This window comes from Rhinolophus sinicus, linkage group LG01, assembly GCF_036562045.2.
Source record: "Rhinolophus sinicus isolate RSC01 linkage group LG01, ASM3656204v1, whole genome shotgun sequence".
NCBI lineage: Eukaryota > Metazoa > Chordata > Mammalia > Chiroptera > Rhinolophidae > Rhinolophus > Rhinolophus sinicus.
Genome location: NC_133751.1, coordinates 171,514,047 through 171,527,300, shown reverse-complemented (window position 1 = coordinate 171,527,300; position 13,254 = coordinate 171,514,047). Strand labels below are relative to the sequence as shown.

At 34.3% G+C, this 13,254-nt stretch overlaps 1 protein-coding gene across 5 annotated transcripts in view; it reads right to left on the bottom strand.

Moving 5' to 3' along the window:
* Positions 1 to 13,254, bottom strand: part of NAB1 (NGFI-A binding protein 1) — a 42,404-nt gene continuing 29,150 nt past the window's right edge. For 2 of the 5 annotated variants that reach the window (XM_074339331.1, XM_019740735.2), the window contains 4 exons: positions 8,672 to 8,761; positions 6,850 to 7,012; positions 4,077 to 4,193; positions 1 to 2,532 (listed from right to left, as the gene is read on the bottom strand). In XM_074339331.1, coding sequence (XP_074195432.1) covers positions 2,444 to 2,532; positions 4,077 to 4,193; positions 6,850 to 7,012; positions 8,672 to 8,761 — 459 coding nt within the window. In that variant the 3' untranslated portion in view covers positions 1 to 2,443. Of the gene's footprint in view, positions 2,533 to 4,076; positions 4,194 to 5,598; positions 6,309 to 6,849; positions 7,013 to 8,671; positions 8,762 to 13,254 lie in introns of those variants that run through there. The other 3 variants (XM_074339342.1, XM_019740737.2, XM_074339323.1) reach the window with 2 other exon arrangements.

Sequence of the window (13,254 nt, the reverse complement as noted above, 5' to 3'; positions counted from 1 at the left end):
TGTGAGGCACAGAAAATCTTTATTGCCACAGGAAGCAAGTGCACTCGCCCCACCTTACCAACAGCTTTGAGTCACAGAAACACAGACTTCACATAATAAAGTACAACACAGACTGAGGGAGAAATGGTCCTTGGACTATATTGGCTGTAATACTGAGGTAACCAATTGACCTTGTTCAGTGAAAATACCTCTAACACAATGAAAAAAATCAACTACTTATCAACATCCAATTCATATATACAATTCAAATAAAAATATATATTATTTGTTTCAATGTATAGCAAGTTTAATACATTAGTGTTTACAAAATAAAAACTGTATTCTACTGAAATTTTTCTTGTGCTTTCCCCTTATCACTAAGTTTGAAAGACCAGTAAAGGATGATACTTAAGGAAACTTATTTTTGGATTTAAAGATGCAGTTTGTGGGGCCATGAAAGATGGATAAATATTAGTTGGAAGATTACCACATCTTTAAAAATTGTTGCTTATTAAAATCTACAAACTTGAACTGTAAGACACAATTTCTAAAAAACCCACAAAATTTCTCAAAATAGATTAGAATACAGGAAACGTTTCATGAAACTACTGAGATACTAACCAGTTCTATGGCTAATATTAAAAACTGAACAATCTATTTAAATCATACTCATACTATTTCTACACACAATGAACAGTACAACCACAATAATCAACCTCACGCTAGCAACAGAATTGCAAGGTCCATTAAAAGCTTCTTCAATGGGCAAAACACTATGGTACAATTAAAACATTTAGGAAGGGAAAAAAGCCTTTTAATAGTATAAAAGTTGTTTACTGGTGTTTCTACTGTAAAGCTAGTCTATAAATCAAAATGAAAAAGCAATTATATACGTGACAGTGATCAGAGACTACAGTACAGACATTTCATCTAACATTTGGCTGATGAATTTTAGTATAACGGATCATGACTTAATATTTTTTACACAGTTATGACCTAGAGCAGAACTGAAAACAAAATAAAACACATATCCAAGTCAATACATCTTCTCGGCAATATCTGGGTTTAGGTGAATCTGGAGGAAGTAGGTAAAGCTGTCAAATACCTTCTCTCTTAAACCAACAGAAAAAATATAAATTGGTAGAAGTAGTATTTGTTTTACTATAGATTCCAATGTGAAATTTTCATAAGTACACAAGTACGTTATTAACATTTAAACACACCCCCATAAATATATGCACACAGCCCATTAATTAAATAGGGGGAATTAAAACATACTTTCAAGTGAAAATGAATTTAAGAAAAAACTGCATTCACAAATCTAAAAGGTATACAAAAATGAAATTATAAAATAAATAATGAATATAGGTGTCAACTAAACCTCCATAAAAACCTGCCTGCAAATGTGGATACAGTGATTGTCCACACTTGTGAAGGTTTGGATGAGTCGACATTCCCCAGGGAGAGCCATTTAGTTTCTCTGACTCCAGTACATAGAGAAGAATTTTTGGACATAAAATAGTATTTACTCTATTATATATTACAGTCTTTGTTAACAGTCACCATCCTTATCACATTTAGGGTTAACTTACTGTGTCTTAATCTATGTAATACATTCTGAAATAGCAATGTTTAAGTCAAGGCTTTTACCTATCAGTCCACTTGTTTCAAGTTCTCTATCAAAGTAATAGCTTCCTATTTTGTTATATCCTAAATAGCTATCATATCATGCAATCTGGGTCAACTAGGTAAGAAAGATTTTTTACTGTTTCTCATCTTTTTAACTTTACTCCAGTATTTATTAATTGTGTACATGGGCCTGATTAAGCCAGTGAAAATGATATTTTACTACCAGAAACAACACATTTCTTATTAAACAAAATCAGTTTCATCAAATACTAAATCCACAATATTTTCCTTGGCTTAAATTGAGTGTATTTGCTTTCCATTTTCCAAAGTCATTGCAACCTTGCCAGAACTACATCACTTAAACTTTCTTTTTTTTATAACTGCAAAAAATCTAAACTGTGACATATAATATTTACGCTAAATACACTTAAAGTAGACAATGAAATTTCAAGTAAAATAAATTGTATCCACATATGTTGGACCAAACAGGTCTCAACATCTAGATTTTACTTCTATAAATTACACAAATACATTGTATATTCTTAAATAATGAATGCTCACAATATTAATTTGTAAGCCTTTCCACATAAAATGACTTACACAGGAATGTGAATGGATCAATATTTCTGTTACAACGTTCTCTCAATTTTTTTCTTTTGTGTCTGTTGTTTTGTCTAGGAAGGTTTCCAGAGACTACTGTATTATTAGTCGTTATGCTTTGGCTATGAAATCTCTTTGAGCTGAATGAGGCAACACTGGTTATTAAGGCTTATTTCTATGATGGAGCATTATCCTTAAAACTGATGCCATTTCCAGAAAACAGTGAGAATCACAGCTATCTTGAATCTTCGGGCTCTGTTTTGATGACTTTCTTTTCTAAAGTAAAAGCTGAGTGAGGGTAGTCTTTTAAAATTCCAAGGCTCTCTGTGTAAAAATGGAAACACAAGTGTAGAGACACTAAATCAATGGATCACAAAAAGTCAAACTCAAACAAAACTTATAAAACAAACCCCCAAACTCCACAGTAAATAGTATCAACTATTCATGATTCTGCAATTTCATAGAAAAACTTTGTGTTTATAGAGTTGTGGTTAAGGATTCTGAATTTAAATCCCACCTCTGCTGATTACTAGCTGTATACATGTCTGGGCAAGTTACACATCTCTGTTTAACTATAAAATGGGGATAGTATCTACATAAGGTGGCGTGAGAATTAAATCCTGAAATGCACATAAAATACTTAGCATATAGAACATACCGATTTTTATTTAATGCTTGGGCCAAGTGATAGATAAAATATATAAAATCAAACTGGTCACACATATACAACAAAGTTATAGTTAAAGTATTTGCTATTGAATGAAGAAAATGAGACAGAAAAGCATGTTCCATATTTAAACATGGAACCACTTTTAAAAATTTCTCTAGTCATGAAACATTAAAATGAGAGAGACACAGGAATAAAAGAACGAAAACCCTACTTTCATAAGGAATCACTCCTTGGAGTTAAGTGTGTATAGTTATTTCAATCTCATACAAACACTATAGAATGACAATAAACTGTACTATTTATGTGAAGTACTGATACACACACACTTTGAAAATGATTCTAGAAAGGTAACGAATACTAATAGCTTATCTGAAATTAGGCAGTTCAATTCATGAACTCACACTCCCTATACAGAGGTGGATTTTGAATTCAGTAAAAAAGAATAATAAAAATATTAGCTAATATTTATTGAATTCCTATCAGCCAGGCAATTCATATACACTATTTTGTCTAATCCTCATAACTACTCTGTGAGGTTGAAATTATTTCTATTTTACAGATAAAGCAACTGACTTCAAGTGACTCCTAATGTTACTCTAACTTAAGAATGAATGATACCAGATTCTTTCAAATGGAGTTGGTCTTTAACACTTTAGCTATAACTTACTTTACTTGGGTAAAAATACGTAACCATTTAACAATAATAAGGAATAGCTTACCCTTTTATGGAGTATCCTTTTATTTCTGAAATATCAATGTCATCTCCAAATATATCTACATGAAAAGTTTAGATTCTGGTACACTAAGTTTTCTCAGCATGAGAGAAAACACATAATCCATCAATTTCATATTATGAAAGGCCAGAAAAAGGCAATGACTTAACTCAAACCAGCCATTTATTATTTGGTTTAAAATTTTGTATAAAAGTCACCATTCATGTAATAGTGAATCAAAATAATCTCAACTTTCCTGAGTTCTTCCCTGTCAACTCTCTGGAATACGATGTTCTCAAAAATACCGGCTATTGAGGTGGCAATTTATTATTTCTGAGGAGAGAAAAACTGACTAGTAACATTATTAGTAATGACCTTCTTTTTTTGGGGGGGGCCTGTGTGGTGGTCAGTAAGAGGTACAAGAATAGAATTTAAAGATGCTTTATTCAAGTGCTTCTCTCTCTAACCATATCTCATGTTCTCACCTGATGAGTGGGACTTTGATTCACTAGAGTAAAGTCTACTCAGCTCCCCATCCACCACAAAATGATGGGGTTGTCTGTTCTGTAAATTAGGTATTCGGAGATTCAAAGGTCTTTCTCCTAATGAAAAGAAAAAAAAAAGGCAGTGTGAAAAATATTAAAAACACACCATGGCTTTTCTTAAAGATAAGTTTCCACAAATAGCCTCAACACTCAATAGGAAAGGTGTAAAGAAAGTCAACAGGCACTGAAGAATTTAAGTAATAGCTGGAGAAATATTTTATGTAATAATTCAGGAGGAAAATGGGAATTTGTGCTAGCCCCAAGGTTTATATTTCTGCCAGGACATTTTTAAGCACTCCAACTTTGGCATATAACATATCCCTTTTGTGAGGCATTTTCTTACTAGTGCAACCATTTTGCCCAGGCATGTCATTAACCACATAATAACAAATAACAGAGACACAGGGAGGGCTGCAAGCAAATTGTCTATTATTAAAAACAATAACAACAACAAAACCTAAGGCAAATCCATGAAAAAAACAGAATTAGCACAGATACAGTAAAAATTCTTCATACAGCAAAGCATATTCTCTGTCATAAACCTAAATCCATCATACTTACCAAATTGCCACCCCACACTGAATTACCCTGGTGTCACAAATTAGTCATCAAATCTTTTATATTTAATGCCTTTGCTTCCTAACTCTTAAGTCTTAACTGTCAAGGAAGACTGAAGAAGTTAAACGAGACCGCAACTAGAAACTTTCTTAACATTTAAAAAAGGAAGAATGTTCTCTATAGAAAACAATACTATACACTCTGATCTGCTGACGTGTATAGTATTTTATTCTATAGTTGGAGAAGGCTTAATATGGTATTCTTACTTAGAAAGAAATCTTACTTTTTTGACAAGAGAAACCACTCTCCAGAAAAGTATAACAATAATATATAAAAAAGAAGGTCCTACAAAATTGTTTTCCTTCACTGATCGCTATTTGAAAGTAGAAGATATATTTCTATAATTAGATCCTGTCCCTCTCCCTCCATGAGCTGTCAGCTCCAAGTGAGCAGGGACTTCACCTTAGTCACTGCTCCATATTCAGTGCCTAGAAGCCTGCCTGACACGTAGTAGACACTAAACAAATATTTGTTGAATGAGTGAATGACAATGACTTGAGATTTTCTTCATGTGTGAATAATAAAAAAATGAAATAATTTTTAAAATGGTAAAAATACTCATGAATCACAGCTTTTTAAACCTAAGAGTTTAAGAGAACAATTTCCAAAGAGTACAATACACCACACAAAATATTTTCATAGTGATGTAGGCCAATGTGAAGCCTGAAAGCAGACAAAATTTCGAGTCTCTCCATTCTGATACTGTCTCTTCAAATCTCTGTACTGTCATAATACTTTACAAGCAGTTACCATATTCTCTTAGGATCCAAATATTATAAATTGCACAGAAAATCTGTTTTTGAAGTCTAAAATATATGAAGTTTTGATCTTTTAAAAAGTGATAAGCATCTCCCATGGAATCCATTTCTTTGAGAAAAATGATCTGTACAGTCAGCCTTCCTTATCCGTGGATTCAGCCAATAACAGTTCAAAAATATTAGGAAAAATGTTACATTGTTGCTGATGTTACCATGTAGTTAGGCCGATGATGGGTGCATCTGTACTGAACATGTACAGACCTTATTTTCTTGCCATTATTCCCTAAACAATAGAACATAACAACTATTTATACACTATGTAACAGTATTTACAATATATTAGGTATTTTAAGTAATCTAGAGATGATTTAAAGTATGAGGTGTGATAAAAAATGCAGTGAAGGTTTAAATTAAAAAAAAATTTATTACAGTAAAAGACACATTGCAATGAATCCCCCTCAAAATACTTCCTCTCACTTCAAACACACTTATTTTATCTTGCCACTTTCTGAAGCAGTTCTGGAAGTCCTCTTTCGTGAGGGTCTTCAGTTGTGCTGTTGCGGCTGCCTCAATGTCCTGAATTGATTCAAAACATTTACCTTTCATGGTCATTTTGACTTTGGGGAAGAGCCAGAAATTGCATGGTGCCAGATCTGGTGAATAAGGTGGATGAGGACACACTGTAATGTTTTTATTTGACAGAAATTGCCATATACCAGAAGTGATGTGTGACATGGAGCATTGTCATGATGGAGGATGAAGTAAAGACACTCACGAAAGAGGACTTCCAGAACAGCTCCAGAAAGTGACAGGAAAAGTGGGATAAGTGGAGTATTTTGAGGGGAATTAATGGTAATATGTCTTTTACTGTAATAATTTTTTAAAATTTAAACATTCACTGTATTTTTCATTCACACCTTGTATACAGGAGGATGTGTGCAGGTTATATGCAAATGCTATGCCATTTTACACAAGGGACTCAAGCATCCAGATTTTGGTATCCACAGTGGGAGGAGGGTTCTGGGAACCAATCCCCTGCAGATACCAAGGAACAAATGTACTGTTTACAACTCCCATTCCCACCCTCCCTTTACAAAATACATGTCAACTGTATGTGCCAGCTGTTGTGTAAGGATATTAAGTTTAAAAAAAAATAAACTTTCATTAAATTTGCAGGACACATTCTTTCCTTTATTGAAGAAGGGACAATTTGAAAATTAAGTTTGATAGAGAACCTATAAAATAATCTCTAAAAAATACCAAATTTTTGTTGCTCTTTGAAGTGCACACTTTGAAGTGCTAGCTCTAAAGATTGTAGGTCTTTCTGAGAGATGTACCTTGTCCATCAGAGTTATCAGAAGTCAAGCCATTAGGGCTGTGCTCTTCTGAGCTTTGCCTGTAAAGTCCTGCAGACAGTCTCCTTTCGGCATGCTGCAGCCTCTCATAGCCGGCCTGGGTGCAAAGGAACTCCATCTGCTTTGCCATCACCTTTTCAGGCTGCTAGTAAGTAAAGCAAAAATTAAACCAGTAACTAAAACATTCTAGATTTTTTAATGGTGTAAAGATGTCAATTTCAGACTGCAGTAAATGTATTTAGTATTCATTAAAATTAGTTCACACTTCATGTGGTATACACGTTCCATAAATATGCGTAGATGTCTATATCATCTTGTTAAAACATAAAATGTTGGATTTTGTGCAAAAGAAAAAAATCTATCTGCTCAAGCCTATGCAGAGAATTCCATTTCATCTCAAAAGCAAAATAATCTTAGCTTTGTTTTCCAAAGTACTGAGTCCTTTGAAACATTTTTTAAAAAAGGAACCTCAGAGCAACAGTAACATCTGCTATAAACTGCATCTAACACATAGGGTGAAATCTTGGCATTTTTATTTTAGGATTTGGCACTATACAGACTCTGATATGATAACAGTATGTTTGGGGGAGAAAAGGTGTAAAATGGCTGTCTAGAAGAACAAGACAAACACACCTCCCACTAAAATTAAACAATCAAATTATGCAGAAAAACACCAGTGCCAACGGGGATCTTTACCTTCATCATGGAATGAAACAGCACTATTTCCTAACCAATCAGGAAAAGACATGTTTTAAAATACACAATTATTTGGTTACAATATAAATTTATCTCTGTGTGTGTTTTATAAATTCCTTTTCTATGTACTGCTCTAAATTGCTTATGTATGATATTCAAAGCAGTATATTGGTGACATTTTAACAAAGAGTAATAGTCAAAATGTAGATAAAAATCACTACCATGCTATAAAAAACAGTAATACAAGAAAGCTGCCATATGAAATTAGTTACAAATAATCCCAATTCACAATAGTAAAAATCGATAGGTGAAATATATTAATTATGTTCATGGAATAGGATAAAAGCTTATACTTACACGATTTTTCTGAATGCAATAAACGAGATCAAAAGAAACCATAACTTCAATTCATGGGAACTTGTTACTAATTAATTGATAAAATTTTAGTAAGACATCTGAGGGAGAAATGTATTTTTCATCTGCTTAACATGAAAAAATAAAACTTGGCACTACTAAATTTGACTAAAAGCAGTCACTAGGGAGAAGATCAATAGGAATAAAACTTATAGTGCTTTCTTAAAAGGTGATTGTTTGCAGAAATGACTTTTTAAAATGTTAATTTCAGTATACCCAATTAAATAACTTAATAGCAAAAATACCTGGTTACATATTAATTTAGCAATTTTTCATTATACATGAATTGAAATGCTTCAACAGAAGCTACAATACTATTAATATTTTATTGAAAACTAGTACTATTTTGTCTTAGAGCTGTGTTACACACAGCCATAGTCAACATGGCTGTTTTCCTGGCATCAAATTGCTTCTTTTGAGTTTTCTTTATGAGAATCTGTCTTATTTCCTATAAAACTATAAAGAATAAGTAAGTTTCATTGTATTGGATTCTGCACAAAAAGATTCTGCTCATTAACCAAATCAAACCAAGTTGTTATTATTTTGTTGATACAGCTGTGGATCAGATGACATTTAAAAACAATCAGAAATAAATTCAGTCCTTGAATGCTTAAAACTGAAGCTAGTTGAAGCAGCCATTTATTTTTCAACCTACAAATATTATTATGAAATAATAACTGGTGGTTTACATTACCTGAGAACTGAGAGCAGCAATTTCTTCACTCTTAGCTTTAGCCTGCTGGAAGAGTGTTTGCACGGAGTCCTGGAAATCTGGAAACCCATCCTGTGGATCAAAGAATAAGTCCTTTTTACTTAGAATTTGTAAATAAACATATGATCAAAAACTCAGATATTAAAGCAGAAAAACACACCTTAATCCAACTACCAGAGTAATCGTGATTAAGATTTTAATGTACAATATTTTACATTAGTCATTTATGGAACAATTACCTTATTCTACAGTTGTAACCTTGGTTAAAAACATGAATGAGAAAGATTTATATATCCACATTGTTTTACACTGGACTGCAGACTTCATGATCACTGACAATAATGGTTCTGTAACTTTTCATCTAGTGGTTGACCGTTTATTTAATCACTATCCTCACATCGGCATAGACATTGTTTTCCTTGTTTTTGGTTTGAAAAACACCAAAAATACTTCCATGGATATAGCATTTCACATAGTTTAGATTATCCAATACAATAGATTCCAAAAAGTAGAATTACTACAGAGATGAACATTTTTATGTCTTTCACATTCTTTTCCCAAGGGCCTTTACTGGTTTGTCATACCATAAGCAATATATGACAGTTTTCCTGGCCAGCATTGAGTGTTGCTATTTTCTTAATTTTTGCCAATTTATATTTTTGTTTTGATATTCAAAATAAAAAAAATTTTATATACTGTAGTTGTATATAATTATATTTTATTTTGTGATTTCTTCTATTGCTATGAAGTTTAGAAAGGCATTCTGCTTTAGAGATTTGATAAATATTCAAATCTACCCTCTAGTTATTCTAAGCCTTTATTTTGTTGTTTGTTTTATTTTTTTAAATTTAACTCTCTAACCCATCTGGAATTTATTTTGTTATAATGTAATGTGGGAAAGATCTAAAGTAAATTTTCTTTAAGGTGCTACCCAATAACCTCAACCTGAATTTCTGTAGAATCCTTCCAAGTAGACTTGTGATTTCTCCTTTGCCATTTCATATGACAGGCAACGGGGCTTTGGAATTAGAAAGACCTAGACGTAAGTTCCAATTCCATACTTACTGGCTGCATGACACAGGATGAGTAACTTACTCTTCCAGAACTTTAGTTTCCTCATGAAAAATAAGGATAGAACCCATCTGTTAGGGTTCCTGTGAGGACCAACTGACATAAACTAAATGAGATATTGCCTTCAGCATGTAAAAACTGCTCATTAAGTATATAAATACAAACTAAATTCTTATATTAAGTAGAGCCCATTTGGGGCACTCTGTTCCTGAACAACAAACACTTCAACTTGAATTATTTCCGGTTTATACTTTATATACTTTGTAGTGCCAATCCACCTACTATTTTCTTCAAGTTTTTTTTTTTTTTTTTAACATTTATTGCTGCACATGAAATTTATAACTACAAAACATCGTGATAGCATGGTTTTAGTAACTTTACTGAAAACTACTAAGGATTCCTCACAGAAATTGTCGTTAAGCTCCAAAACATTTCTCCCTTGTTTGATAAACTATATATTTGTAGCAAAGGGTGAATCATTAAAAACCAAAATTTCTACAATAAAAACAGAAAAAGATGTAATAACAACAAAATATTTTATCTTCTTTGCAATATGAGATTCTGGTTCAAAATTTTTTCCCCATCAGGGTCTTTTCAAAAATTATTTCCCCACGACAGATCTCATGTTTTCAAATATTTTACCTACCAAATTTCCTAAGAAATAATTACTTTTCTATTTTTAAAATTCAAAGTCATGAAATGAAACAGAGACAAGAGCAAATAAATGTGACATCCTGAGACAGTCCTATGTAGCTTTATAATGGGTTAATATATAATCAGTATTTTTAAGTATTGAAAATAGCCACCTTCCTAGGCTGCTGCATGTGATCAAGGACACTTAGCTTAGAGGAGTGTATGAATAGCATCATTAACTGAGCTCGAATTAACGTCATAAAGTGTATACAGTCTAAATCTAAATGAAAAGTGCACTTTTTCTTAGTCATTCAATTTTTCTAAGAACTTATTTAGACCTAAAAATCCAACTCTCTCTTTTGCAAACTCTCCTTTAAGTTCTACAGTTCAATGAGGTAAGTTAGTAGAAGGCTTAGAAAACAACAATAAAAGCAGCTATCATTTTTTCAAGTGCCTGCAATCTACCAGTTCCTGAATATGTTCTATACATTATATATATTATCTCATTTAGTCCCCACCGCAAAACCACTGGGTTTCCCTCATTTTATAGCTACAGACACGGGCTCCAAAGCCTGTTCCAACCATACATTCCTAGAGTTACCACCCTTTATGACACTCACAACAGTAAATAGAGGCATTTCTCTTACAGCTCTGTTTTTCATAAGCTTAATTGGTTTAACTCTGATTTGCACTGAGTTAAAAATCCAATTCTACTACTTGTTTGCTGTGATACTGGACAGATTATTTCGTCTGTGTCTGTTTCCCCATCTATAAAATGGGGATAACAACAGTGCTCAGCTAACTTTAGAACTATTTTAAGGAAACCAAAAATTCATGAAAAACACTTAGCACAATGCTTTGGCATGTAGAATACTGATTTTTATTAATTTCCCTCCCAAAACCACCAAATTTAGTCAGAGTAAAATAGATAGCATGCTATAAGTGACTTACTATATCTCTATGATACTGGGGGAATAAATTTTAGGGATATTTACTTACAGACATCTTAAAGAATGAGCTGGAACTAGGCATTTAACACTAAAACCAGCGAGAGAACATGGACTATATTGATGAGGAACAATAGAAAACTGGACACATGTTAATTCATTCAACAAAAATACCTTGTTTACCCAACAGATTCTACACTCTGTACTCAAGGCTGGAGATACAGTGACTCCTGCCCTGTTGACAGACACAGTCTAGAGAAGAAAACAGACAGAGACCCAGAGCACAGCAGAGGACACTGCAGGGAAGGCGAGAGGCTGTGATGTCTAGGCTGAGACTTGAAAGAAGAGAGTTCTCTAGGGTAAGAGAGCAGCTTACATAGGGGGCTGGAGGCAAAAAGAACAGGAGACACTCGAAAAGCTGGCAAATAATTAATACAGGTAACACAGGGAATCCACTGAGAAAGACGGAGTGCTGACAGAAGAAACTGGAGGTGCAGGGCCAAGTTTGAGGCCTTGTAAGCCACGTTAAAAATTTTAGATTTTATCTTAAATGCAAAGTGAAGACATTAAAGGTCTCAAGGAAGAGACTAATCAGATCTGCATTTTACAAAGTTCAATCTGAATGCGACGGGGACAACGGATTGGAGGAGGGGTGGTCTCAAGGACAGAGGTGGGGTCAGAGGGCTGTGACAAAGATAGAGAATAGTGGCATAGCCTGCGACAGCGACAGATGCGACAGAGAAATACATGAATTCCTGACATACGGCTTTTGTAACCAGGAGTTCGGTGGTACCATTCACTAGAATAAGGAACGCAGGACCGGGAAGAAAGCTTGGGGAGGGAGCATAAAGTTGATGCCCTCAGTTGGGGCCATGTTGAGCCTGATCTCCTGGTGAGACCTCCATGTACATAAGCTCTGTAGGCAGACGCAGAGTTGTGTGCTTGGGGCAAGGTTAGGGATGGAAAGCCCACAGGAGAGTTCCAGCACCTCAACAAGCCCTGAGTGGGGTGCGCCCAGGCCAGAACCTCAGCTGTCGCAGTACCGCCTTCACAGAACTCACAGGAGGAGAAAGCAGTGACCTAGTCTTCTTGTGTTATGAACGAGACGTGGGAGCTCAGGCAAGAACGTTAACCTCATTATTTCCAGGGTTCCCAATTTTTCAATGGAGACTAAACCATCTGCTTTATCTGCCCAGTGGAGCTCTGTGGGGAGTAAATGAAGTAATGCAAATGGTAAACCTTGGAAAAGTACACATTGCTATAAAATACGTGGTAACACCACTGTTAGGATTCTTCAACTATGAGAATATGGGAAAGCTGGAAGTGGGAATTTCAAATTCTACATGTGCAAGTTTTTTGGAAAATGGATACTGTTCGCTTATTAATAAAGAGAAATAAAGGCACACAATAAGCAATAAATAACAGTATCCAAGTAATCAGTGGTCTCTGCCACTGAACACATCAGTCGTCCTGCTTTTCTCCCAGTCTTTGACAGCTCATTGTGGATGGGAAAACTACAGGGTTGACTAGCTATCACTTCATGACACATAAAGTAGATTTTAGGTACTCAAAATATATGACTTAGAAATAAAAGTGAGAACATTCCCAAGAAACTGGTCTCTTTCACATTATGTTTGGTGCAGGACTTTCGTTAAGTCGCTCAATCTTTTCCCCCAGGAACCAGCTGTATGGTGCTATGAGCAACTTATCTTTATGTCACATTCTTGGCTGCTGCCATCAATCACAGCCTTCCCTTACTGGTGAAACTGAGCGCTGAGAAAATAAAAGATACAGGGTGGGATGCTGTTCGGGACCTAATTACTCTCATCCCATTGGTCTTTGTCCCCATCCCTCCTCAACGATCCCACCAAATACTAGCACGGTGCTTTAAAGCCACTGCTGAGCTGTCTGTAA